The sequence below is a fragment of the Branchiostoma floridae genome, chromosome 3 (assembly GCF_000003815.2).
Source record: "Branchiostoma floridae strain S238N-H82 chromosome 3, Bfl_VNyyK, whole genome shotgun sequence".
Lineage (NCBI taxonomy): Eukaryota > Metazoa > Chordata > Leptocardii > Amphioxiformes > Branchiostomatidae > Branchiostoma > Branchiostoma floridae.
The window spans coordinates 13,678,779-13,705,295 of NC_049981.1; the positions used below are offsets into that span (position 1 = coordinate 13,678,779).

Sequence of the window (26,517 nt, forward strand, 5' to 3'; positions counted from 1 at the left end):
ATCATTATACCATCACATCTATTGCAGTCTTTGTCCACATATGACTACTACAACTATCAAAATGGGAATTTTAGACCATTATTATTTTGATTATTAGCCATACAGTCAAACCTGTATTAGGGGCCACCTCTACAGAGGGGCCACCTGTCCATAGTGGCCACTTTTTGTCGGTCCCTTGGGTATTTTATCTACAAGTTGCCACCTCTATACAGAGGCCACCTGTCTATAGTGGCCAAATTTGTCCGGTCCCCTGAGTGGCCGCTATAGACAGGTTTGACTGTACACAAGCTAATACACAATGAATATGTTGGTAAGCTTGATTTTCACTTCCTATAAATATCCTACACCATCGATCAAGTAGATTGGTCTTCTTAATTTATCCCTCACATTCTATAAAGGAGGATTATAAATGGGAAATCAAAACACATGTGTTTGAAAAGGAAGATAAAAATAATCATAAGACATAGGCAACACACAAAACCGTATCATGCTTTCATAGTAGGATACATAGTCCACTTCTATGTATCTTGATCAAGACTAGCACTGAATTCCCAAACCTACGTACATGTGTATCTACATCAAACTGGGAAGTGAACCTAAGTAACTATGTACTTGGTAGTGGCATTTGCTGCACTAAGTACTGACACAGTTTAAGATGTGTGAGCTGGAAGGATCTTTCCTGTGCATTCTCCAAAACCAACCCGGTATCCTTCTCCCTGGCAGTACCCTGAAAAACATTGTTTTTTTTTAAAGTTTTAGTCAACACCACCTTAAAACAGGGCAACTGGAGATGGCAGTTTTCACCCAGTAGATAAAAACAGCTGAACTGAGGATGCACTAGTAAGTGTAAGTGTATATTGTATGTTATGTATATCTTTAATCACAGAAACATCCTAATTTCCACATAGACATAGACAGACAGACAGACAGACCGACAAACCAAAAACTATTTCGTAGTTACAAGATTTTACCAAAGCTGTACATCTGCATGTAATGGATATCCAAGGCCACACCAATTTAATTTGTTGGTTCTAAGACTTGACAGAAACTATGACAGAAATGACTCTCTCACCCGACAAAATGACTTCGTCTCCGTCCTTGAGGAACTTACGAGTCTGTCCCCCACCGATATCTATTTCCTTGGTTCCCTTCCAGCAGAGCTCCAACATGGAGCCATAGGAGTCTTCAGTCTACAGAAGTAATCATATCATCAGAACTGTTCACAACATTCACTCATATCTATATATGAAGCTTTACATTTTATGACAGAAGACTGAACTTTACATTGCAAATACTTTGAAGACACTGGAAGTTACCCATTTTTTTGCTATAGGCTTTAACTGTTGTGAAGTGTTAAGTTTTTATTCAGCCTCTGATATCTTACAATATTTTGCTTACAGAGACATGGGTAGTAAAATGATGACGATGATACTGTACCTCCCCACTGATGGTTCCGGAGGCCAGCAGGTCTCCTGGTCTCATGCTGCAGCCGTTCACCGTGTGGTGAGCCAGCTGTTGTTTCATGGTCCAGTACAGGTACTGTGGGCAGGGCAAGCAAACTCATCTGTAACTATACAATGTTCACACCAAGAAAGTCTGTGCATGTGTGCATGTGTGTGTGCGTGTGTACTGAGTTCATACATTAAATTTTGCAATATCAGTGAAGGTAATTTTGGGTTTGGTTTCATACTGAAGTTTCCGTCATACTGGAGTTTCATTGAATAAGAAGTTTTGGTTACTGTAAATGCATTTAAGTTGGAGGGGATTTAATTTTGCGGTAGTGGGAAAAATGACTTTTCGCAGTGGTTTTAATTTTGCGGCAACACCATAGACTGCAGTCTAATACCATAATAGAAAAATGTTCGCGGTGGTTTTAAGTTCGCGGTGAAGTGGTCACCGCGAAAACCGAGAACATTAATCCACCGCAAACATTTCTGCATTTACAGTATATAACTGCAGGCAGATTTGGTCTCATATGGAAGATTATGCTACATTTGATTGCTGGTCTGGTCTCACCTTGTAGTTTGAGTTACAGATGACTGCAGGTTCTGCCATCCCTTCTGCCCTGACAGCAGCAGACAGCTTGATGTCAAAGTTGTATTTATCCTTATGTTGGAGGTATGGCAGGATTGGGGGGTCATCCTAGGGACAAAGAGGGGCAAATCATTTCACATGGTTGTAGACCTCTAATGAACAATCATAACCTCAGACACATCCCAAAAATGATGCCAAAATGAATATAAAAGAATTTTCATGCTTTATACATTTGAGGAATAATTCTCATAATGATTCTAAGCCCTGATTTCATTTGAACCCAATCAAAAGTGATTCATGAAACAATCTTAATTCTTTAAGAACACCTAGGAGGTTTTGTCAATGAAGACTGGCATATCTCTCTTTTATATATGTATGTGAGAAAGAGAGATCTAAATGGACAGACATCTCAGAGAAAAAAAGAGAGAGTATGCTTTACATTGCTCAAACAGGACAATTCTTAAACCTTGGTTTAGTGATCAGCACTAGTTAGTCAACTGCTATAGGATCTGAAATGTAGAGAGTTAGTAAACTGCTACAGGATCTGAAATATAGAGCTTACACAGCTGTACTGACCTGCTTGGCATTATCCACAACAAACGGCATGAGCGCGTCCATGGTGACAACCCAGGGGGAGATCGAGGTGGAGAAGGATTTCCCCAGAAATGGCCCCAACGGAACATACTCCCACTTCTGGATGTCTCGGGCTACAAAATGGAAATAATGGATCTCACATAACGCATATGCTTGCTGGAGTATTTTAATACAGTATTTGAGCAGTACATGCACATATTGTGCCAGTCAAAGAAACCGCTTTACTCAAATTACTGCCATTCACCCCACTGACTTAATTGTTTCTGTCATTGTGGCCCCATATCTTGACCATGTGCTCCCTTGCTCTGGAGATCAGGTCCTCTGGCAAGCATAAAAGAACAGATTGACCACGGTCCCAGGGATGCTATTGGGTGACATGTGGCTACAGTTCTTTTTTTTGAGAACAGACGAAAATCAATGCATGAGTGGATGTCATCCATAAAACTTCATGTAAGTAAGTGTGGACTTACTCAAAAAAAGCAAGAGTGAAAGTGAACAGAAAGAGATTTCTACCCACCACTCCAGTCATTCATGACGACCATGCCAAAGATGTGGTCCTGAGCCTTGGATACTGGAATGGGCTGTCCAAGCTCATTGGGTGGTCCGACAAAGAAAGCCTGTCAAAGTCAAATCAAATTAACTGTACATTTCCAAGAATAGTACATCAACTTTTTTGTTCAAATAGCAGATTTCATAATTGTTTAAATAGTACCACGAAGAAATTAAGTTTCTAGCTGCATTTCAGTCAAATTGAATGACTATTTCTGTTGATATCTGTACTACTACTTTCTTCTAATGGAATAAAACTATTTTAACACATACCATCTCCAGTTCAATGTCCAGGAGCTTGCATGGCCCATAGGTTGGTGGCTTAGCTGTAATAAACATATATGGACATGTGTTAGCATTAAAGTTCATCTGAGTTGGTGAATTGCATCCTTGTAAAGGTTGATATGAACATGTGGGTTGGAACTATGATAGTTTCAATGGCTCTCTTCATCATATCACTTGATATAATAATGTTAAAATACACTAAATTGTGATAGAATATGCTGACAGAACTTACATTCGTCTGGCCTTGTCTGCCCACATGGCCTCCTGACCGGGGTACCGGACACCACTACTGAGGAGGCACGCCCATGGTAACCAACAGGCAAGTGGAGCCTACAAGCAACAGTCACAGATATAGTTCAAATACTATTGCTGTTCCTCTTGAAATTGCATTAAAAAGGTAATAAAGCCATAAGATAAAAAGGTTATCGTAGTAGCTACCTATTGGATCTAATAAATGAACTGAGAGTTAATATTTTATACAAAATGTAATTGTATCAAAATGATAGCAGAATTTTTTGTACTATGAAACAAAATGTTGAAGTATTTCTTACATACCAGTTTGGCATCAGGGCATTGTCAGGTCCTCTGAACATAGTACCGACATTGGTGGCATGTTGACGAGAGGAGTAGAAATCCGTGTAGTCGCCTGAGTTAACAACAAGAGTCAGTGATTTTTAAAATTATTTTTCTATGCATGTCATTAAACCTATTTCAGATATTGTTAGCCTGGTATCCAGCCGTAATATAGCTCCAGAGAGAAGAGACTCGGGAGCAATATGACGGCTGGATACCAGGCTAGATATTGTAACCTATCCTGTATTTAATATCTGATATTGAGATGTCACAAATATGCATAATATGTAGCAAACATGCAAAACAGTTGTAGATGGTACGTACCAATGGTTGCAGGAAGGTGCATCGTAGCATCGGCCTGTGGAACTAATGCCCTGAAGTATAACATAGAAAACACAAATAATAATGTCTTTGAAGGTAAGACATCCAGGTTTATTTAAACAATAAACAAATCGATCTCTACAACTGGACGAGATTTGGATGAGATGACTTCCTAATGTATTGAATGACATCCATCACTCTTCTGGCACAAACTCAGTACAGACCTTGTCCTGAGGTCAGCATTGTCCCTGAGAGTCGGTTCATCTGCAGACAGCAGTTTCTGCAGAGTGGCACGGCCTTCCTTCCACGCAGCTGACCCCAGGGACATGAAGGCATTCAGGGTGGGCTGTGGTATTAAGGATGGACAATTGGTTAGTTACTCTGGTGCTCTAGTATACTACTAGGTAAAGAGGAATGGCTGAGCTTGAATGCCTTTTGGAGACATCAGCTTTGTGACACAATCAAGACATTGTCACTTGATGTGTAATAAAGTATGTACCAAAACGGATGGATTTTAGTCTGATATACTTTCTTTTTAATATGATTATGTATTGCGACATATAGTTATTAGATATATGTAAATCGCTTTAAACACTCACCTCTTCAAACACATGTTGTTTACCACTCAGCTCAGGCCCAGTAAACAGGTCCTTCACCGCACTCAGGTCCAAAATCTGCTCACCGATGGCCACTCCAAGCCTGTGGCAAGGCTAGAAACACAAGCGAAAACATGGTGATCAGAAATGGCAGACTTCAAGCCGAGTGTACATGTAGTGTCAAAACACCTCCAGTGCCATGACTATAATAGCATCACTGATGATGTACGCAATGCTGCAATTTGTGCACACGTATTGGAAATTGCAGAGGAGTAGCAAACACACACACACCTGATTCTGGATAAAAGTCAAGTCTATAACTTCTAACATCATGTGCAATAATTTCTAAGTTATCTCAACCTCCTTGATACAGACATCATTGGATTATACTATTACAAGAAGAAAGAGTTTTACTATTATTACGTCATTTTAGAAATGGAGTGACATGTATCATTTGATTATTAATCATCATCTTTAGACGATCAAAATACTCTACACCCCTCCCTATATAAAATTATGGCAATGGAATAGTCGTTAGTGAAAGTGACTCCAGATTGATTGAAAGCTGCATGCCTTACATTGCTCTTGGTGGAGAACACTCCATACGGCAGGTTCTGGATGGGGAAGTGGCTCTTCTCTGGCACGGGAACGAACGACATGGTCACCAGTTTGGGTTTCTTTGCAGCGTTAGCTGAGTTTTCCATGAACAACTTTGTCTTTCCTAAAAGTGGCGAACTCCACTGTCAGGACCACGTGGGTGAAAGGTCGTTCGTTGGATGAGTTCATTTGAAGTGGGGAACAATGTTTCTGTAAAAAACAAATTTTCAGGAAAAACAACACCTACTAAATTCGTCTTGTATGTAAAATTTCAATAAATGATATCTTTATATGATTGTAAGTATAGATAATTTTCCTTTTGTTCAACCAATAAAAATATAAGAACTCTAACTTACACCCCTAGTAACATAGTAGACTATTTTAAGAGGTGTGGCAGTGGTGTGGCCAATCACATGTCGATATGTTTTTCCAAAATTGGTCTACATTGACATAAATAAACTCTTATCTCCCATTGCAACCATTGAATTATTATTTTCACACTTAAAATGACATAGATTTTATACATTTAAAAAGAAATCTGCATGTCAAGTTGTAAGAGGTCATATCAGGTCATGCAAATGGCGGACGTTTGATTTTCGGTGAACTACATTTTTTTCAGAAATTCGCGGCCCCGTACAGCTGTAAACATGAATGTGTGCAGAAGTTTCGGCAGTCGGCTGGTGAAAGATATAACCAAGACGAGATGGAGGATGTTTCAGACCGCCTCCCTACCAGTGATCGGCTCCAAACCGGACACTTACTCAGCCGAGTACCAGGTCAGTTTCTGCTAAAATCTCACAGATTTGCCCCCCTCCCCACCCTGCTCCATATCTCGCTCAATATGTTACCAAGGAGGTCTTCATCTTGATATTACGAAGATTGAGCTTAAAGATATAAATTACATGTTCACTGACGACCGACAATGCATCCTGAATTGAAGAGCAGCCAAAACTGGAGTCGACACTCCAACCCGGCTGAAACGACTCTACTTTACTTTACTTTAGTCTTTACTCTATTCTAGTGTAACCCTCTTAGAATCAAATTAATTTGTTGTTTGTCCATCGTTTCCCAGCAGGAATGAAACATGATTATAAACATTACTCTGACATTATGGCTACTGCCAATATCTATTACATCTTAAAATTTCAGGATAATTATGATAAGATGAGCACCCTGGTGACGGACCTGAGGCAGTTGGTGGGCAGGATCACACAGGGTGGCGGGGAGAAGGCCATCCAACGGCACACATCAAGGGGCAAGCTCCTTCCCAGGGAAAGAATCAACTCCCTCTTGGACCCAGGGTACAGTTGCCTACTACTTGTTACAGTTGTCTACTCCATTTGGAAGATAAGCTTAACATAACGTGCAAGGACATTGTATACAGAAAAGAAGAGTCAGGGTCCAACAAGTTTTTAAAAATTCACTTTCACTGTAGGGCAAGTACATGAAAAGTTTGCCCAAGTCACCTTTTCACTAGCCCAAAATGAAGTCAGAATGCATTTTTATTTCTCAACTTAAAAGAAATTTTTAGTATGTCACTTCACTGGACCAATATCCACACACATTCCCCCATGATGAAAAAAAAAACACTTGTGAAAAAGGCATATATACTTGTCTGATCAGGTCAGTATGGTAGGACATATATGTACGATCAGCACTTTCACTTGCCCAGGTAATTATGATTGGGTCAAAACTTGTCCATCCTTGCGGGTATTTGTTTTTGAATTAAATAAAATGTGATATTTAGTTATGAATTTTAGGTGATTTGAAGCATATTATATTATTTGCTTAGATAAAGGACAACTGAAAGTTACCTTTGCAACTTATTGATAAGTTTTCTGATTATTTTCCAGATCTCCGTTCCTGGAGCTGTCCCAGTTAGCTGCTTATAAACTATATGGAGAGGAGGAGGTACCAGCGGGGGGAATCATTACTGGTATTGGAAGGGTGTCAGGGTAAGCTGCATAATGTTGATACACAAACATTTCCTCTATACAATATGCTCATGGATAGAAAGTTACTGTAACACATTGTTAGAGTCTGGCCTTGTGCACGACATTAAATTACATTGTTGTGATGCGAATAAAGTCAAAGTTTGATTATCCAGTTGTTAAATGGTAGGTTCTCTTTTCCTCTATTTACACTTAATCACTACAAATCACAATACATCAATTAAGCTTAAAAGTCAAAGTAGCATCAAGCTCACATCAAACTTTCTGGTTCTCTTTTTAGCCTCCTTTATCATCCAAAGTAGTGAAGAAATCCAGAGAACTAATTGAAACTGTGATGTGTCCATTTTTTTTCCATAATGTTGTATAATGAAATAACATTAGAAAATTTTCCACATTTGTTTTCTATAGGGTTGAGTGCATGGTTGTTGCCAATGATGCCACCGTAAAGGGAGGAACCTATTATCCAATCACTGTCAAGAAACATCTCAGAGCGCAAGAGATCGCACAGCTCAACAGGCTTCCCTGTATTTACCTAGGTTGGTCTTTATTCATTACCTACATGAAAAATGGAAGTATTGTTTTTGGGTGTGGATGGGTACTGGTATCTGTGTGACTATGATGATATTTGGTGAATGTGGGTAGGGGTTGGAAAGACAGAGGTCAAGGTTGATTTTTGGCCCCCAGGTGTTTGACCTTGGTGATGCAGCAGAATTTGTTCTTTTTAACCTTTAGTTCTCGACATGCTAGGGTTTTGATTTTTGCTGGAAGATAGTTTTTGATGTAAGGAAGAAGTGGTGTAGGTTTTGGCACCCTAGCAGCTTGTTTGTAGTCTGTTGTAAGCAAGAACTATTCAGTTTTATCTGCTGTCCATGTAGGTGGCCATCTAGACCACCTGTTCATTTCAGCCAATAACCTAGGTCGGTAACAGTTGATCAACAGAGAACTGATGTTAATATTGATTTGCAGTGGACTCAGGAGGCGCAAACCTGCCCCGCCAGGCAGATGTGTTCCCAGACAGGGACCATTTTGGTCGGATTTTCTACAACCAGGCAACAATGTCCTCCAATGGGATTCCTCAGGTAAGGTGTGATATGTTGTATAGCCCATTTGTTAGACCACACTGGAAGAACAACTTCATAAGAATAGTTTTAGAAGGCATATACCGACATTTCTGTGTCTGTCAGACACCATCATCAGGGTAAGAATGGCTGGATACGATTTACTGTGTGATATTTTGTCCACACAGTATAAGGATTGAATATAATCAGAATCAAAGTTTCCTCGCAGCCGTATGTTTTCATCTAGTACTCTTTCTTTAGTGTAAATAAATTAAAGTGTCTCACTGTGTTATGTTGTGACTGCTGATTATTTTGAGGAATGTTTTACTCCCAGATCGCCATAGTTCTGGGTTCCTGTACAGCAGGGGGCGCTTATGTACCAGCCATGGCGGATGAGAGCGTCATCGTCAGGAGACAGGGAACCATCTTCCTCGGAGGACCTCCTCTGGTAAGAGGCCTGGTTGTCAAGTTCTTCATTCATCCATTTCATCATCAGTCCATTTTCCCATCCATCCATCAATCCATTTGACTACCCATCCACCAATCTATCTGTCCATGCATAAATCTATCCTCAACTATCTTTGAATTGTTAGACCCATAGATATATTAAAACCAATGATCTTTGAATGAAAGACTTTTTCTGTTTCATCCTAAGGTGCAAGCAGCTACAGGTGAAGTAGTGTCAGCTGAAGAGCTTGGTGGGGCAGACCTACATTGCAGGTAAATTTGGAAGTTTCAGAAGATTCGTCTTTAGTCATAGTGTATGATCTAAAATAATAACATACAATTGCACTGTATTACATGTTGATACGCAAACATTATCTACACGTTTTGTTGCGTTACATTTTTCTTACATTTATTGAGCTGTGTTGTTTCTTACTTTGCAGCAAATCTGGAGTAACCGATCATTATGCCCTGGATGACCAGCATGCTTTGCATATAGCCAGAAGGATTGTGGGTAATCTCAACTACACCAAGTCTCCAAGTGTGAGTACAAGCTCAAGCACAAGTATGACCTCCTTGGGCATATTGATTAAAGAAAAAACAGAATGGTCAGTTGGGTACATCTATTACGTATGTCTGCCAAATGAATGTACTCCCTAGGTTTGTTGACATGGTGTTATGGACACATTTTTTTAAGGGTAGATTTTCTTCAAGCTCACGTTCCCTGAACCAAGGAAAAAAACAACAACAAAAACTTCAGCACATGTAACCGGCAAGAACTATACTGGGGAGGGGGACTCACCCATGGAAAAGATTTAACTTGCGCAATTGAGCAAGGACATGTCCTATGCTATTTACCCACATGTGATCAGCATTGTCACTTGACCGGGACAACCACTCAATGACAAGTGAACTAGTCCAACCCTTACAGGCACACCATAATCCAGCACATCATAATCTAGCATGCCATCAAATGGCATGTAATTTGGCACGCCGTGATCCGGCACGCCGTGACGCGGCATGCCGTAATTCGGCACACCAGAATCAGGCCCGCCAGAATCGGGCCTGCCAGAGTACAGCGCGCTGTACTCCGGCGCTCCTTACTCTGGCCCGCCGTATTCCAGCATGCCGTAAGTTGGCATGCCGTAATCCTGCACGCTGTAATTTGGCATGCCGTAATTTGGCACGCCAGAATCCGGCACGCCGTAATTTGGTAATCCAGCACGCCGTAATCCGGCACAACCGTACACCGGCGTGCCGGATTCTGGCACGCAATAATCCGGCACGCCGGAATCCATAATTTTTTTTTTTTGGTGATCATCTGGAATGTTTCTACAGGTGACGATTATGGAGCCAGAAGAGCCCCTGTACCCAGCTGATGAGCTGTATGGCATTGTGGGAGCCAACCTCAAGAAAACATTCGACGTCAGACAAGTGAGTTCTGCAGACTGGCAAATGTACAATCCTACCTTTAACAATGTGCATTTATATACTATTACTATATACTATACTATTCACAGTTATAGTGTTAATACATGTGTATTTATAGAATCAGTTTTATTGGTTACGAATTTATCTTGTCAATATTTTACATGTTATCCAAGCATCTCGCTTATTATAACAATGGATTAGACATATTTATGTGATTTTTGTGTGATCTGACAGACTTATCTGTTCTCTTCACAGGTCATTGCCAGAATAGTGGACGGCAGTAAGTTTGATGAGTTCAAGGCCATGTATGGTGACACACTAGTAACAGGTGAGGTGTAGCACAGATATCTATAGTTTTCATTGTGTGTAAGTTGTCTGTTCAAAAGTTAGCTATATGACCGTCGGCAGAAATGGACTGTGTGATCATTTAGGAGAAGGGTTATCCTGTCAAGGTTGGGTTTCATGGACTTTGATTCATAAAGATGAGATCTTTACTTTTGCCTTTTTCTTGCGGATTTCTGTCCGGATTGCTTTCCGGATTTCTTTCTGGATTTTTGTCCAGATTGTTGTTGGGATTGCTGTTTGGATTGCTGCTACTTAACATTAGTGACTAAATACAAGCATATAATAAGGAGTTTGTATGTGTTTTCTACAGGATTTGCCAGACTGTACGGATACCCTGTAGGGATTATTGGTAATAACGGCGTCCTGTTCTCAGAGTCAGCACTCAAGGTATGTTGGTAAACAATGTCAAGGACATGTAGTTTCTGTAAAAAAATTATTTCTGTAATCTCCTTTCTATTGATAAAACAAATCATGTACAAACAAATCTATCTTTCTGTATATATTATGTGATTACAAATGTTTATTGTACATAATTATTATCATAGTAAAAAATAAATACAGAATGGTCTGTCTGGTTGCAGGGAACCCATTTCATTGAGCTCTGCTGCAAAAGAGGCATTCCACTCATCTTCCTTCAGAACATCACAGGTTGGTTCGTCTTTACATTTTCTCATAAACATGCCAGTGTTCAATAAGTAAACATAATAGTAAACTAGCACTGATGCAGCAAATTAACTTGTATCATCATTATTGCAGAGTCAACATGTGTGGTTAACCATGGAGTTACCTTGTACAACATATTTTGCCGATGTACTGGTGCATGAGTGATGGATCCTTATGTTGTAAACTAGTTTTAATCTGCTGTAATATTATTTACTATGAACACAATTCAGAAGTCTGCTGAAGCTAGCCTTGTGTATAATCTTCCATAACCTTGATTCAGTTTGTTTGTTATTGCTGTTAATATGACCAATATGTAACCTTTACTGTTTCTACCATTGTTATTGTCAATTTATGGTACGATGTTGACTTAGCGTTGTATTGTTTGTTTGTTTGTTTATTTATTTGCACAAGATAAAATAAAACCATACAGAAGAGAATGCATAAAAACAGTGCAGGAGGAGGGAAAACCGTAAACAGTATTCATCAGGTCTTGTTGACTTTGACTGTTATTTGTTGTTTGATGTTTCACGGAGCAGAAGACTTGTAAGCAGATGTTGTTTTTTGTCTGATGCTCATTTTAGTAATGTGAATAAGATAAAGTAAAGCTAGTCAGTCAATGCAGTATAGCCTGAGTTGTTTTGATCGTTATGTTTCCCCCAGGGTTCATGGTGGGTAAGGATGCAGAGGCTGGTGGGATAGCGAAGGACGGAGCCAAGATGGTGACGGCCGTGTCCTGCGCCAAGGTCCCCAAGTTCACCGTCATCATCGGGGGGTCGTATGGAGCAGGGAATTATGGGATGTGTGGCAGGGCTTATGGGTAAATTTGATCATCTTCAAGCATTGCTTGGTATTGGTACATTACAGTGTTCTAGCCAGCCTGATTTTTTTTCCGTCCGCTGGATTTTGAATGGAAATCCTGTTGAAGGCGTGACGATCCTAGGAGGGTCTTGGGTATGTTTTCCCAGGAAAAAAATCTAGACACTCTATGCTATTTCCTTTATTTTGACAGGCAAAATGCTGGTAGACTTGGTTCAATTAGAATCTTTACATGCCGATTTTTGTCCGTAGCGGGACAGATAGGCAACATTTTTGTCCGTCCCCAGCTAACTGCAAAAAACAGAAGGATGGACGGTGGCTAGATCTAGAACCCTGCTACATTATTTACAATACACCTTAGGACTGCCTTCATGTAACATTATTAATGATTGGTCATCTACAGAAAGTAATATTCAGTGTGGTTTGTTTCTCAGCCCCAGGTTCCTGTACATGTGGCCCAACTCCCGTATCTCAGTGATGGGAGGAGAGCAGGCAGCCAACGTCCTGGCCACCATCAGTAAGGAGCAGAGAAGACGGGAAGGGAAGGAGGTGGGTTTAGTTGAATACTTAGTCTAGTACAATTTTTCATTGTATTAACATGAAAACAGATCAAAATTTACAAGTGGTAATTGTTCTTCATTGTTTAAAGATAAAGACAAGTGAAACTATGATATGCAATTTTAATTAATGATTTTAAGCCACAAAGATTCATATATATATATATATATATATATATATATATATATATATATATATATACATATTTATATTATGGACCTTGTAATATCCCTTTCATGGCAAGATGTTAAAGGTTTGTCCAGTATTCAACAAGTGGTTGATTTTATTTCTTTCCACAGTTCACAGCTGAAGAAGAGAAAGCCTTAATGGACCCCATCATCAAGAGGTTTGAGATAGAAGGACACCCCTACTTCTCCAGTGCCAGGTATGTAATGTAGATAATAAAAATTTCTTGTTTGTTTTAAGTTAAACTTTACAGTTTCGTAGTGAGCTCAACCCACAAACTCATCACACTGTGAACATGTGCTCCGTCCTTTGTTACTTTGGTTATCTCAGTGCTGAGCTTAAGTCGTAACCTTGAAGGGCATTAATGCAGCTGGAGAATATGAATTTGTCATCTTGTGTTTTCCAGACTGTGGGACGACGGAGTTATAGATCCAGCCGACACCAGGACAGTCCTAGGTCTCAGTCTCAGTGCTGCTCTGAACGCTCCCATCGAGAAAACACAGTTTGGCGTGTTCAGAATGTAAACTAGTACTATCCACTGCCATCTCGAGATCCGTTTTCAACAACAGCACAATAAAATTCAAATATGATATACATGTATGCCTGTAGCATGTGTACTCTCGGACTGGTACCTCAGAGAATCTCCCAGTACTTGATAAGACTTACTTTCAACTGGTATCAAAAGGAAGGCGAAATATTGCTCCAAGAGGGATGCAACATACACCTATAGTAGATCTGGGCCATCAGAAGCAATTTGTGTCAGGTTTTCTCTCATGACCAACAGGTTTCTAACCCTGAATATTTTCCCTTTAAGTTATCGAACAGTCTCATTTTAATCTATCAACACACCAATTTGCCTTACTTTGTGTTCTTCATTAGCAACAGAATTACAACATGAAGTGGATGGTTGCCGATATTTTTGGCACATGCATATAGATACTCGAGTGGTTAAGGCAGAAATGATGAATTTAGGTTGCAATAGATCTATAAAAATAAGTTGAGGACATTATGGGGGCAAATGTGGACGTGTCATGAAAAATCACCTGTCTGTTACTGCCAGCTGAAGTGGTACTGAAACTTGATTTACATACAGTATATACAAACTGTACATGTGTGTGTGCATGCATCTGTAGAGTCCATTCCAAGACACCACACAAGTTTTTCAACATTAGTAATATTTTCTAATTATTGTCATATTCTTATAGATTGTTATGACACCCGTGCCGTGTCTTGGAATGAACTCTACTGAAACAAGAAGTCTTTTATTTAACTGTTTCAGACAACTTTTTTTCTCTGAATCCTATTAAAAACTAGAAGTTTAAGTTACATGAAACCTTAAATACTGAGGCTAGTGTAAGTCTCCTCACAAATGAGAGACAATAAAAATAACTTCAAAAACGAAGAGTAAATGTTGTATTTTTTGTGCTATTTATTATCAACCTTGTTACTATTTGCAGTTTTATGGAACAACATTACTTTCTTGCTGACATTGCAAAAATGACTTTTCCAATATAAATTAATCTGTGTTCTGGCTTTTGTGTGCCAAAACACATACCCTCCTTCACAAGCCATATACACTGTGAACTTTGGGGGCAAACAATGCACTATTCTAATTGTATTATAGTATACCAGTATATAGTTATATCACTTCTGATTGTATCTGGTCTCTTGGAAGCCGATTCTGCATCTATGGAGGTTACTTACCTACAAAGCTAGATCACACACAAAAGCCAATGTACGCAATTGTCTGTTTTCAGAAATCTTAATTTTAACTCCATGGCCCAATAAAGCAATTTTTCCAACATACACTTTATTTATACCGATTTTAGCTGAACTCTGGCCATTTATATCTGAAATAGTCTCAATATAGTCAAGTAACCAGATGAACTTTGACCCATTGCAGACGATGTCCCATTCAGAATCACCAGCTAGACAACCATATTTAAGTTGGCTGTAACCAGAAAAACCAGTTTTCTCTCTGAGGTCACACAAAATCCAAGCAGGCTACGACAGTGTACGAGCTTTTGATAAGTGTTGTTTTTAGCTTTCCTACGCGTTTTCTTCTTAAACGAAGTTATTGGGGGCTTCTTGACGAAAGAAGTGAGTTCGCAAGACTGAGTAGGGGTAAGTACAATATATATATAATCTGATGATAAGTGCTTTGTGCTAAAATGTTGGTTTTGATGATTTTCAAGATGGCTGACGACATGGGTTTATGTACATATGTGGTATATACATGTAATACAGATTGATTTGTTTATTAACAAGAAATACATTTCAATTGTATTATGTCACATTTTCTATGAGTAATTTCGTTAGTTTGAGCTAGCTTTCCAATCTGCGTCACCAAACAGTAAGGAAACCGCCGTTTGTCGCTTGATTCTGACACATCATTTAGAAGATCCCTATCATTTATAGTAAGGCATATTTATGGCTATTGTGTGAAAGGAAAGACGTATTTTTCAACTCAAACTTAAAAGGGTTCTCCAACTTTTTCTTCTTCATTTTCTGACAACATTTATATCAATGCAGATACAGTGTACGACACTGAGCGAACTAACCTTAGGAACCAATGCAACGAGTTTACAGAATTGTCAGCGTCACAAGATGCAATGTCCTTGAATTCTGACATAACACTTGTAGCATTTCTTTTCAATGCCAATTGTTGGACCGGTTGTTGGAACTAACGTTTGTGGTGTGTGTGTGTAAGCAAACCTCTATGGTACATGTAATTATGTTGTACCCCGACTGGCGTGACTGTTTTGTGCTTCAAAGTGGTTAGAAACGTCTGAAATCATCATAATCATTATGATGATTTCAGACGTTTCTAACCACTGATTTTCAACCGATTGTTGGGATATATTTTGTCTTCCGGCACACTCCTGCACATTATCTATTGTGAAGCCCGGCATTCAATGTACGAAAATTGTGACACTTGGTATACTAATGTTTTCATATTTGTTGTGATATATTTTTTTTCGTGGTGCTAGAATCAAATTGGAAATAAATGTCCTGTTTTATTCTTTACATAACGTTAACCGCCCCTTATTAGGAATGTTACCTCAGCTCAAATTCGGGAGTCAGCCAATAGTTGTTTAGAGTTGTGGCATAATATTACAGACAATGAAGAGTTGTCGGCGTTTGTGAGGCTTTGGTACAGTTTGTCTGCATGTGACGGGCTATAGCATATTTGGGATAGTTCGTCATATCAAAGAAGGTAAATAACGTCCTTGGTCATATGACATATATATTCCAAACATGGAATGTATCCCTTTAACGATCTCCTGGTAACATATGTTGTAGGAACCACCCATACAGAGTGGACAAAGTGGCTACCTGCATCATCGCATTTTCCGGATCCATAATCCTATAGAAGAACCATGAGAAAAACAGGCGCTTTTCTGACTGTGGTGGCCACGATGGGATTCTGCTATCTCTACCTGTATAAGAGATTGGAACCCACACATGTTCATCGTGCAAGAAAACACGACCAAGGTGATACAAATATGTTACAAACTTTGTATTTGTTTGTTTTCAGGTACTGTTATTCTTTTTTATTTTTGCTTACGATATCGAAGGTTTCATGACTGCCATATTCATACGGTTGAAGGACATCTGAGGACTGCGAAATCGTTAACCTTTTATGGTGAAATCTTTTCATTAAAATCTTAAAACTACCTGAAAATAATCTTCAAAGTATATTTTTCAAAGAACCTTTGCTCAGGTCGATATTTCTAAAGGAAAATATGACATGTTCGCCAAGATAGAAATAAGAAATCATACATAATTTGGTATGGTAGTATATACAAATTTTGCACACTTGGTCATGCAAGGTAGCAGCGACTGGATCATGGGTTTTTGGTCTGGTTTGTTTCCAAAATCTAAATGTAATCTTCATCGACGCACAGTTTGGCCCTAGTTGATGACAATCCTTTATTTTTGTACTCCATCAGATCTGTGTGAAACACAGAATCCATGTGAGCACGGTTTCTGCGTCGTGCGGTTCGACAAGCCGATCTGTGTCTGTGAGGACGGGTGGACCGGACCATCATGCTCCGTGGGTAAGTTTGGTAAACAACGGAGAAAGCATAGCAGCTGTATTAAGATACTATATCAACAAAGTAAATACTACTTTGTAAATGCGTAATTTGGGAATACAGTTATGGCACATATGAAAGAAAGCAAATATGCATTGTTTGACAACGTAGTTTACTGATAAAGCGTTGCTATGTATATGTGCACTATTTAATGCTAGTACTTTATGTGTCTTTTTGAATAAAGACCAGGGCGAGGGACAATGGGAAGTGAAAAAAAAATGACAATTATATGTAGGTAGCATCGTGTAACGAACATATAGACATGGTAATTAAATTGTAACCAATAGTGAAAGTAAAGAATTGCTGTACAAATGTTAGCTTTCTACTTCTTGTTCGTTAATCATTGTTTCGTTTAGAGGTACATGCATATTACATTGTATAAGTTGAAGTTCCTCACACATTATATGGTGTATATAGGCGACGCCTATCTCCGTCTCTCTCTATATATATAGCCCTTTGGAAGCATAACAGAGGCTAGTCCATTGTCAGTGGTGCGCGCATATTTATATCACATATATTCTATCATTATAGAATTCAACGAATGCCAGTCGAACCCGTGTCACCACGGCAAGTGTTTTGACGGTGTGAACAGCTACACCTGTGAGTGTAAAGAGGGTTGGATAGGAACAAACTGTGAGAAAGATATCCGGCCGAAACAAGAACTTCCTTCCAACGTCATTGCTCCGCCTGAACTTATACCAGGTAAAGTAGTACTTGTAGACATTTTTCATGAAAACATATTTCGAGAATTTTAATGGTTTAAAGCCATAATTTTAATGCTGATTTATGCATGGCTATTTGTGAATGCTAGTCTATCAAAGGGTTTACTTTGTACAATGCCGGAGTGTGTTATACAATCTCTCTCTACCAGAGGCTGATGGGACCTCATTCCTAGAGCTTATAACTATTGCCATTCACCTCGTTCGACCGGAGAGAACTATTCCCTTTCCTAGAGTCACCAATGATAGCCCAGGCTTCTCTGTCGCCATGGAAACAAGGACAATGATTGGCCAATAGCACACATAGATAAATGAACAGGATTGGAATGTTTTAAGTTTCCTGACTTGGAGGCGTTATTGTCAGCCATCATTAGCTTCTATATATGGAGCTGGTTGCTAGATACGTTATTCTTGCCAGTTTGCTTTGTACTGATCCTGATGTTGATGTTGCTTTTTACAGGTAATAAAGAAGAGGACAGTTCTGAAGCTGTGCAAAGCGAGCAAGCAAAGAGAATGTCGGTGTTGAACAACTACTGCAGTAGATACCCAGAGAAAAGCTTGGTTAGTTTATAATCTGTATTGTACTTAAATCTATGTTCCCATTGCATTTGTAAATCCGATGGCACTGTAAGTAGATTCTAACTGGTAGATTCACACTATAGTATTAAGCCTAAATGAAAATAGGGCTGACTAAAGCACAAGGGGCATTCGGTAGGAACCAACTATAGCAAAACAAACAAGTATCGTTGTACGGGAATGGGGATTGAAAGAAAAAATTGAAATTTGAAGATATGCCCTAAAACTTGTATCGTGGAATATTTGAGCTATCTGCTTTCTCAGGCACACAACATAACACTCACTCAAGCAACTTGATGGATTGGATTTGAAGCTCATGTAGCATTCACTGGGTATCTTTCGCCAGTGAGTGAAAAATCTGTAGTCCAAAGGGTATTCAACCATGAACGGTTGTAACTGAAATGTTTCGTTAGACTACATCTTTATTTCTCATCACTAGCAGATGCTATCAGAAACATCTGGCTGTTTATAAGAGCCGAATCATATCAAACCAAACCAAACTAAACCCGACTGTCTACAAATTTATACAGTTGCTTGAGTAACTGGCACCAAGGACGTTCGTTATATAACGTCCTTGCTGTCATCTCGTACATCCTATGACCTGCATGTCTAGCCTTCATTCGTGCATCCACAGACGTCTTCATCCCTCTTGACCTTGTACTTGTCCTTTTTACCTTCCAGGAATACCCATCGAAGCACACCCTCGGTCAGCTGATCGTCAACGACAAGTACAACATCCTGTACTGTTTCGTCCCTAAAACCGGGTGCACGACCACCAAACTCGTCTTCTACAACCTTGAGATGGGAACCAACCACACGATGAATACTATAGAAGTACACAAGCACAACTTCACGTACCTGGACCAGTATTCTGACGAGGAGATTGAGCAGCGGCTTAGGAACTACCAGAAGTTCATTGTTGTGCGCGATCCACTGGAAAGGTATGTATAAAAAGTTGCACGATTGTAACTGTTTATAAATACGCACCAAAAAAATATTCTCCTACACATAGCCTCGCCCGCAGCTTACATTGGGGCTTCACCTTGACTTTGAGGCTTTTACAAAACGGAACTAAGGTTTCCACTTTTGTGGGCGTAGCTTCTACCAACAATCAGCCAATCAGAGAAGTCGGATTTACCTAAATGAATCATTTAGGCGATTTTCTGATTGGCTGACAGCTGGTTACAGCCCACGCACACAAAATTTGAAACAGCTCATCAGAATCTCCCCAGTTCACATTGGGATATACCAGTCGAGCCGCATGAAATCTGTTTGCTATGTTACAGTGTATGCCAAAAATGACATGTGACAAGACCTATTTTGAATTGAAAATAAAAAGATAAGGGCATTAATATACATTTTAATACTTTCTAGATTGCTGTCTGCCTGGAGGGACAAGTTTGTGCATGGACGAGATCTTCTGACTGAAAAGTTCCAAGATATGTGGAGCACCATCGAAAACAAGGTCAGACATATAGCTGTGACAGCTGCCTATAGCCTGTCCGTTCTGCATGTAAAATACCGTATCCATTTCTATCGATCTGTTGTACTAGCATCTGCCTACATTTACTATACTCTTTGCTTTATTGAAACAAATTGTGGTGAATGTCAAATAACAATTCCTTCTTGTTGTTGCAGACTAGTGAATATGACATAATCCGAAACGTTCCGTTCAAGGCCTTTCTGAAGGCTGTAGCTATGGACAAACATAAGTGGAAGAATGCCCACTGGGAACCGGCATACAAGCTATGCAGCCCTTGTCAGGTAACTACTACATGTACATGTATTTTCAGTATGGTTGTATACTTAGTCTAGTGTATGCATTTGTGTCTACCATGTATAAATGTTGACATTGCCTAGTGGGTGCAATTCGCAAAGTCAGCCTGTCTTCACCAAAGATATAGGAAATAGCAGACACTGTCTCTCTGCTTTAACAATACTCTGTATTGATGAGAAAGTCGAAGTGTTGAAGTTGGACATACATCACTGCCAATGAACTACTCCCCCCCCCCCTACTGTAGTGACAAGTGTGACCCAAAGGCTATAGAAACAGGGGTGGGCACCACCCCTATAATTATAAACTGGAAGATGTGGACATAATTTCAACTTAATGTATGTACGTTTACTTATAGAAGTAGTGTAGTGGCTGAAACAGCTGATCGTATCGTGGTGTACTTTGTGTATAAGTATACATCATCTTCTTCCTTTCCCTTGAAGAATTATATTCTCATCACTAATACACCGTCTTTTTTTATTTCATTTTCCTAAGGTTAAGTTCGATTTCGTCGCCCATACGGACACGCTGGCAGAAGACTTTCCGTTGTTCTTTCAAAAAGTGGGCATCACGGGAAAAGACGGTTTTCTTCCACAGAAAAAGCAAACGCGAGGCGGGAAGTTCCTAGCTGAAGACTACAGGGTGATTCCACTGGAAGACATGCGAGCAATTTGGAGTATGTTCAAACCGGACTTCGACATGTTTGGATACTCTTTTGAAGAAGACATCAACGGACTGTTGCAAACTAAAAACAAAAATTAGAAGAAAGAAAAAAACATTTTTATTTTCGGCATCAGACAGTAAAACTGTACACATGATTTTTGTTTCGTTTTTGATCCTTGATACCAAAAACACATTGATAGCTGTATACAATTCTTAAATATGTAAAGTCTATTTTTCATCAGTATCTTTCCTTAAGCCATAAAGCTATCTTGTGGTGTAGTCTTTATATTCAATGACCCAAAAGTTCACCCTTCTGTGACTATCTTAGTTGACAGTGACTCAGACATTGTTATGATTATACATGTTGTCCTTGTTTTAAGTAGTTAGTATATTCATTGGAATATTGTGGGCTTGATGCTAGTGGTATAAGTTAATCATTTGTCTTATGTGCGCTGTGTATTATGTACTACACAGTATGTACCATATAGTATACACGGAGTAGTATATATACTACCTCGACTTTTTAAAATATCTTCCCCGGTAAGAAAAACATATTGTTCTTTTCTTATTTGTTCTTCTGTCAGGAGCCAATCAGAGATTAGAATTGCGTTAGGATAAAATCTTGTAAATATGAGACTTTTTACTTGCGCACAATATCATAGGGCGAGACTTGTGTAATAGCATCATTATCTTATTGACCTGATTCAGAAATCAAGTAGATGTAGATTGCTTTTTTTACTCACACACTATACTATAGGGCGAGCCTAACTAGTATTGTGTGTTAGTGGCTTATCGGGGAAATATGCCTTTTTAGTTTCACGTTTCTTTCTCTACATGTGGCCACATGTATGAACTTGTGAACATGTTTGCGTCATATGATTCTCGGACTGTGTTCTGGAATTAAGTAGATTGATTTGAGTTTGTGGGAAGACCTACAAATCACAGTACCAATACAGACTGACATGTTCCACTGGCCTGGATGAACAGAAGACAACAGTCATCATTGCTCAAAAGTAGACATCACACCAACATTCGCGCAAATGAAATAAATCAACATCGCGGTTACGTTTGTATTTCATTGATTATATATTTTACTTCTTTCTCCTCATTTCTACACCATTCAACAATTAAACAGTAAAACAAAATGACAAATATATAAAATCGTAACAAACATACCTGAGATATAACAGCAATATAAATGAAACCCCTTCCATAACAAACTATCGCTGTATATATTTAAACAACACATTCCAAAGCAAACTGAAATAAGAAAAATCGAAATAAAGAAAATATTTGGATATAGGCTGATCTTAAGCGACTGAACCCAGGTAGTATTTTACTGTAAGGATAGTACATTATATATATCCATTTATCTATTCATCAAAATGCTATCTAATTCGGTTTAACTATAGACATTCTATGTTCAAAATCTCAAAACACTTCTCGCCCAAATGTTGTACAATGTTGTAGTGTGGCAAATCAGGCTGTTGGACAGGTATGCTAATTGTCCGCCATTTTGAGTACCTGTCCTGCGGCGAAGGTACAATGGCGCCCCCTTTTGGCAGATTAATCTTAAACCAAGGACGTTATGCGTCTTTTCTTAGACTAGTGCTTCCATTTGCACCGATAACGAGCTATATAAACCTCTGTGGCACATTTTAGAAGGACGTAAATACTAGTACATGGATCAGATAAATATTATTTATTTCACACACATTCTATGAACAAGCCAGATTAGAAATATCCATATTTACATGCATTTAAATTTCTAGCACAATACAAGCAAAACAAATGCAGCTACGGCACATGTACAGTACAGTACAACGGCATACAAGTTGCAATTAAATTCAATGTATTTTTTACCTTGGAGAATACTAGTATGTGGTACCGTAAGCGCACTACACATTGCTGTATGTAAATTTTTGCGATTATTCCTGTGACAAAACCCATAATAACATAGAATCCATGTGGTAGTTTCACCTTTTTCTATCTTAGTGTACATTCATTCATTCCTTGAGGTAGCAAGATTCTGGTACTTTTAGCTGCATAGATACTCCTATAACTCCTGATTTGAAATAAAGAGAATCGCCACTATGACATAAGGTCTTACCAAATCAAATAAAGGTCAATCATTTAATATCTAACAAGGACACATTCGGTCCATGAAAGTTCAGGGAACTATCGCTCATCTCTGATTCCGACATCACAAATTTGTAACCATGCATATACATAGCTTCCTTGCAAATCGACTGTATTTTTTGCACGTCTTTAAAGTTTAGTTTTGTTCGCCATTCATTCATTGTCTTCTCTGGGTCTTTTTTCGTTCCGAATGGATCTCTTCTCTCCTTAATTTTTTTAGACGTTTTGGTATGGGTCTGAAGCCATTTAGTGACATTTTCATGACTAGGGGTATCTATGAATTTGTATACTTTTTTCATCAATCCTATTGGATTTCTTCCAATGTCCTCGTATCGCAGGAGTGCGTGGTGCTTTTGCAGCCAACTGTTGGGTCCCTGGTTTGTTGGTTTGTTTCTTGTCATCCAGTCACAGAGTTCCCGAACTTCATTTTCATCCACCTGGTTATGCAGAGCGGTCATGACTGAGACGTTCTTCTGGACCAGTGACAGTCGTGACGCAATGACTCCGCGGGGATCTCTTACTAATTGGATCACCTTTAGATTTATCTCAGCGTTTTCAGCAATCTGCTGAAGAGGGTCGATGTCTTCAAGTCGTATTGTCTTGATGGCTGTGAATCTCTTTGTTAGACAAGCGTTACCCACAACTTGTGACATTTTGTCGTCGGGTATGGGGCATCGACCGGGCCATTGAGACGTAAAGTTTCTGTATCTTGCACAAAGCCCGTCTACAGCCCTACACGTTGCCATCACCCCAAGGCCTTTTGAGGTAAGATAGACGTTCAAAATGTCTTGAACCCCGTCCAATCTGCAGTCAGCCAAGCTGTGGAGCCATTCAACCTGAAATTTCGGACTGTTATATGTTTTATTTCTATGATTTTCAAGAGCCCAGATCGGTTCAAAGATGTAGAAGGCTTCGGGGTGCTGGTTGAATATTTCTCCAACAAATGTTGAGCCGCTCCTCATCCGGGTCATGATGATCACTGCAGTTCGTTTGTGTTCCGCAGCTTCCGTCGATGTGGGCTTGACTGGTTCTTGTGGTGTAGGTTTGCCACACTTGCAATCTGAGTATTTTGGTGCAGGCTGGGCATTATCTGGCTCTTTTGGTGCAGGCTGGACATTATCTGGCACTTTTGGAATAGGCTGGGCATTATTTGGCTGTTTTGGTGCAGACTGGGCATTATCTGGCTCTTTTGGTGCAGGCTGGGCATTATCTGGCTCTTTTGGTGTATGTTTGACGTTGTCCGGTACTTTTACTGTAGGCGGGGCATGATGTGGTTCATTAGGTGACAATAAAGAAGTCTCGGTCGCTCGTGTCTCCCGTTCCACTCGACTTCGCACCTCAGCAGGGGTTTCGAACTTAGATTTAGCCGCCTCACGTGCGTCATTCGGCAGCATGACGAGGTAATACATGAAGCTTGTACACCCGACACAGAACACTAAAAGAAGGGCTTTCTTCAGACTCAAACATCGTTTATACATTTTGATCATCTGTTCCTTTTTTCCAGCTATAGAAAAGTCAGTTTAGTTCTCAGATATATTAGATAATTTGTTGAAATCTTGCTCAAGACTCTCCGCAAACTTGTTCTTTACAGCGATGATCTGTATCTGTAAGAAAAGACATGTTCGTGATGTTTAGTTGAAAGGTAATCAGGTAAGTTGAGATAGAGAGTGAGTTATACATCATCATCTTCACCGCATTTCAGGGTACACACTAGGGCGGGAGTTCTTAGAGTTATACATAGAGACACTCTGACACACATACATACATACATACAGAAAGAGAGAGACACAAATACACTGACACACATGTACTAACACACGTACATATAAACACACACACAAACGCAGTGGCACACATGTACTAACATGCATACACACACACACACACACACACACAAACCGTGGCACACACACACACACACATAAACATACACACACACACACGCACACACACACACACACACACACACACACTTACACACACACACACACACACACACGCGCGCACACACACACACACACACACATGGACACACACAGATAATCATAAACAACAATTCACTCCCTTGTGATTTTCGACATGTCGTTCAACCAGAAATTTCACACTGAGTACCGCAGGGATGGCAATAGAATAATACCTTTCCAAATGCTTCAAGATAAGATCACTCTGGTGACATCTTGGACGAGGTCAGACTAAAAGGCTTCTGCACATTAACTCAACAATTTATCAAGATTTCAGAGACCTCACATTTTCACCTCTGCGGGATACTGGGAGCTTCTGTAGATGTACTGTTTTATCTGCAAGTTGTTTTGTTGAGTAGGTCGAATTTATTTGATTATATGGGAATTCCCAAAATGATACGAGCGTAGGAATAAAAAAGTTTGGCATAAAGAAAAGTTGTCAGGAAGGTTGAACAAAAGAATGAACAGATAGCATAATCCATTTCAATCGATGTCTTCTCTGGCCAAGCTACATGTATTGTTTGTGGAAAAGTGACTTATCTAATATCTATGCAAGGTAAACTCACAATTATGGAATTCCCATCATCTACCATTAAGGCACTAAGTTTGTATCATTTTCGCATTAATCATGCCAATATGGCCCTTATTAATAACAAAATATCATTCTTTGATAGCTAGCTTCATTTCGGGTCACCGGTTTTGAATTTGGCAGGATGTCACAAGACATCACCTTAAACCCACCTCTGTCACTTATAATGAACTGTTTGGCGTGAACTGTGCCAATCAAAATGACGTCCAGACAAGTTCAGTAGGCTTTGATGAATCCGTGTGATCACACTTGTTCAAACCACCACAAAATATAGTGTGCGGTTACATTAAATCGCCGAGCAAAGATAGTCCATTGTGATTGTTGATTTTCGGTAATTCGTTAAGTGCCAGTAGAATTGTCTACAACTGTACTTCTGATCAGTTACAGGCTGCAGCGTTCACCTAACATGTGATACAAAACCCCACATATCATTAAGTAGGACTGGTTGTGCAAACCTGGAATACATCGTGTGCGATTGTTGTAACTCTTTTATCTGGCCTAGTTCCTGAGATCGTACGGTTTCTGAGAATGCTCGACCATTGTTGCACTGTAACAGGTCGACCTTCTTCCCCAAGCGTTGCAATATATAGACACATTAAAACATATTCAACATACAACTCTCATCATGGACTCCTGAAAGGTTTATCATATAGATCATCAAATTCTTATTATGATTAAAACATATCATATGTGATTACAATTCCTTTCATGTATGATTCACATCGGCCTACTTATCATACTGTTTCCTGTGGCCTTCTGTGAATTACTTAACCCAAACATCGAAAATCTGTAAGAAAATGTCTTTTACATGAACTCACCTATTTCTGGACCACTTTAGATGTCACAGTGCTTGTAGAGAGCGCTTTAGGTCCAAATTAGACGTATTTTAGACAGGAAAAGAAGAAACATGTCCAGCCGCTCCACAGAACAGTATCTGACAGGATACGCGGTGTGCCTGAATGCGTGATCTCTGACCCAGCACACTTGTCGAACCGGT

The 26,517-nt window shown here is 39.4% G+C and overlaps 4 protein-coding genes across 7 annotated transcripts; 2 read left to right on the top strand and 2 right to left on the bottom strand.

Moving 5' to 3' along the window:
• Window positions 1-284: 284 nt before the first annotated feature.
• Window positions 285-5,729, bottom strand: LOC118411760 (fumarylacetoacetase-like). The gene is made up of 13 exons (XM_035814244.1): window positions 5,531-5,729; window positions 4,956-5,066; window positions 4,581-4,702; window positions 4,360-4,409; window positions 4,018-4,108; window positions 3,695-3,792; window positions 3,451-3,503; window positions 3,146-3,245; window positions 2,611-2,741; window positions 2,017-2,142; window positions 1,438-1,539; window positions 1,073-1,190; window positions 285-727 (listed from the first exon to the last, which is right to left on the bottom strand). The coding sequence occupies exons 1-13, from the start codon at window positions 5,654-5,656 to the stop codon at window positions 651-653; spliced, it is 1,305 nt and encodes a 434-aa protein (XP_035670137.1). The 5' UTR covers window positions 5,657-5,729; the 3' UTR covers window positions 285-650.
• A 336-nt stretch (window positions 5,730-6,065) lies between these two features.
• On the top strand, window positions 6,066-14,404 carry LOC118411214 (methylcrotonoyl-CoA carboxylase beta chain, mitochondrial-like). Of its 2 annotated transcripts, none has more exons than XM_035813304.1 (16): window positions 6,066-6,325; window positions 6,699-6,850; window positions 7,403-7,504; window positions 7,910-8,037; window positions 8,468-8,580; window positions 8,894-9,007; window positions 9,215-9,273; window positions 9,441-9,546; window positions 10,342-10,437; window positions 10,690-10,762; window positions 11,090-11,166; window positions 11,361-11,427; window positions 12,103-12,259; window positions 12,693-12,807; window positions 13,116-13,201; window positions 13,409-14,404. In XM_035813304.1, the coding sequence occupies exons 1-16, from the start codon at window positions 6,197-6,199 to the stop codon at window positions 13,524-13,526; spliced, it is 1,692 nt and encodes a 563-aa protein (XP_035669197.1). In that variant the 5' UTR covers window positions 6,066-6,196; the 3' UTR covers window positions 13,527-14,404. The 2 variants fall into 2 exon arrangements, with proteins under 2 accessions (XP_035669197.1, XP_035669196.1); XM_035813303.1 differs by having other exon boundaries at window positions 6,068-6,325; window positions 9,215-9,279; window positions 9,447-9,546.
• Window positions 14,405-14,960: 556 nt separating this feature from the next.
• On the top strand, window positions 14,961-21,904 carry LOC118411216 (carbohydrate sulfotransferase 10-like). 2 transcript variants are annotated; one of them, XM_035813308.1, is made up of 9 exons: window positions 14,961-15,126; window positions 16,306-16,506; window positions 16,956-17,063; window positions 17,631-17,801; window positions 18,279-18,379; window positions 19,076-19,335; window positions 19,769-19,859; window positions 20,033-20,158; window positions 20,664-21,904. In XM_035813308.1, the coding sequence occupies exons 2-9, from the start codon at window positions 16,383-16,385 to the stop codon at window positions 20,928-20,930; spliced, it is 1,248 nt and encodes a 415-aa protein (XP_035669201.1). In that variant the 5' UTR covers window positions 14,961-15,126; window positions 16,306-16,382; the 3' UTR covers window positions 20,931-21,904. The 2 variants fall into 2 exon arrangements, with proteins under 2 accessions (XP_035669201.1, XP_035669202.1); XM_035813309.1 differs by having other exon boundaries at window positions 16,306-16,497.
• Window positions 21,899-26,511, bottom strand: LOC118411215 (carbohydrate sulfotransferase 1-like). Of its 2 annotated transcripts, XM_035813306.1 has the most exons (3): window positions 26,339-26,511; window positions 24,181-24,574; window positions 21,899-24,120 (listed from the first exon to the last, which is right to left on the bottom strand). In XM_035813306.1, exons 2-3 carry the CDS (start codon window positions 24,455-24,457, stop codon window positions 22,961-22,963), a joined length of 1,437 nt encoding a protein of 478 aa, XP_035669199.1. In that variant the 5' UTR covers window positions 24,458-24,574; window positions 26,339-26,511; the 3' UTR covers window positions 21,899-22,960. The 2 variants fall into 2 exon arrangements, with proteins under 2 accessions (XP_035669199.1, XP_035669198.1); XM_035813305.1 differs by having other exon boundaries at window positions 21,899-24,574.
• Between the last annotated feature and the right edge of the window lie 6 nt (window positions 26,512-26,517).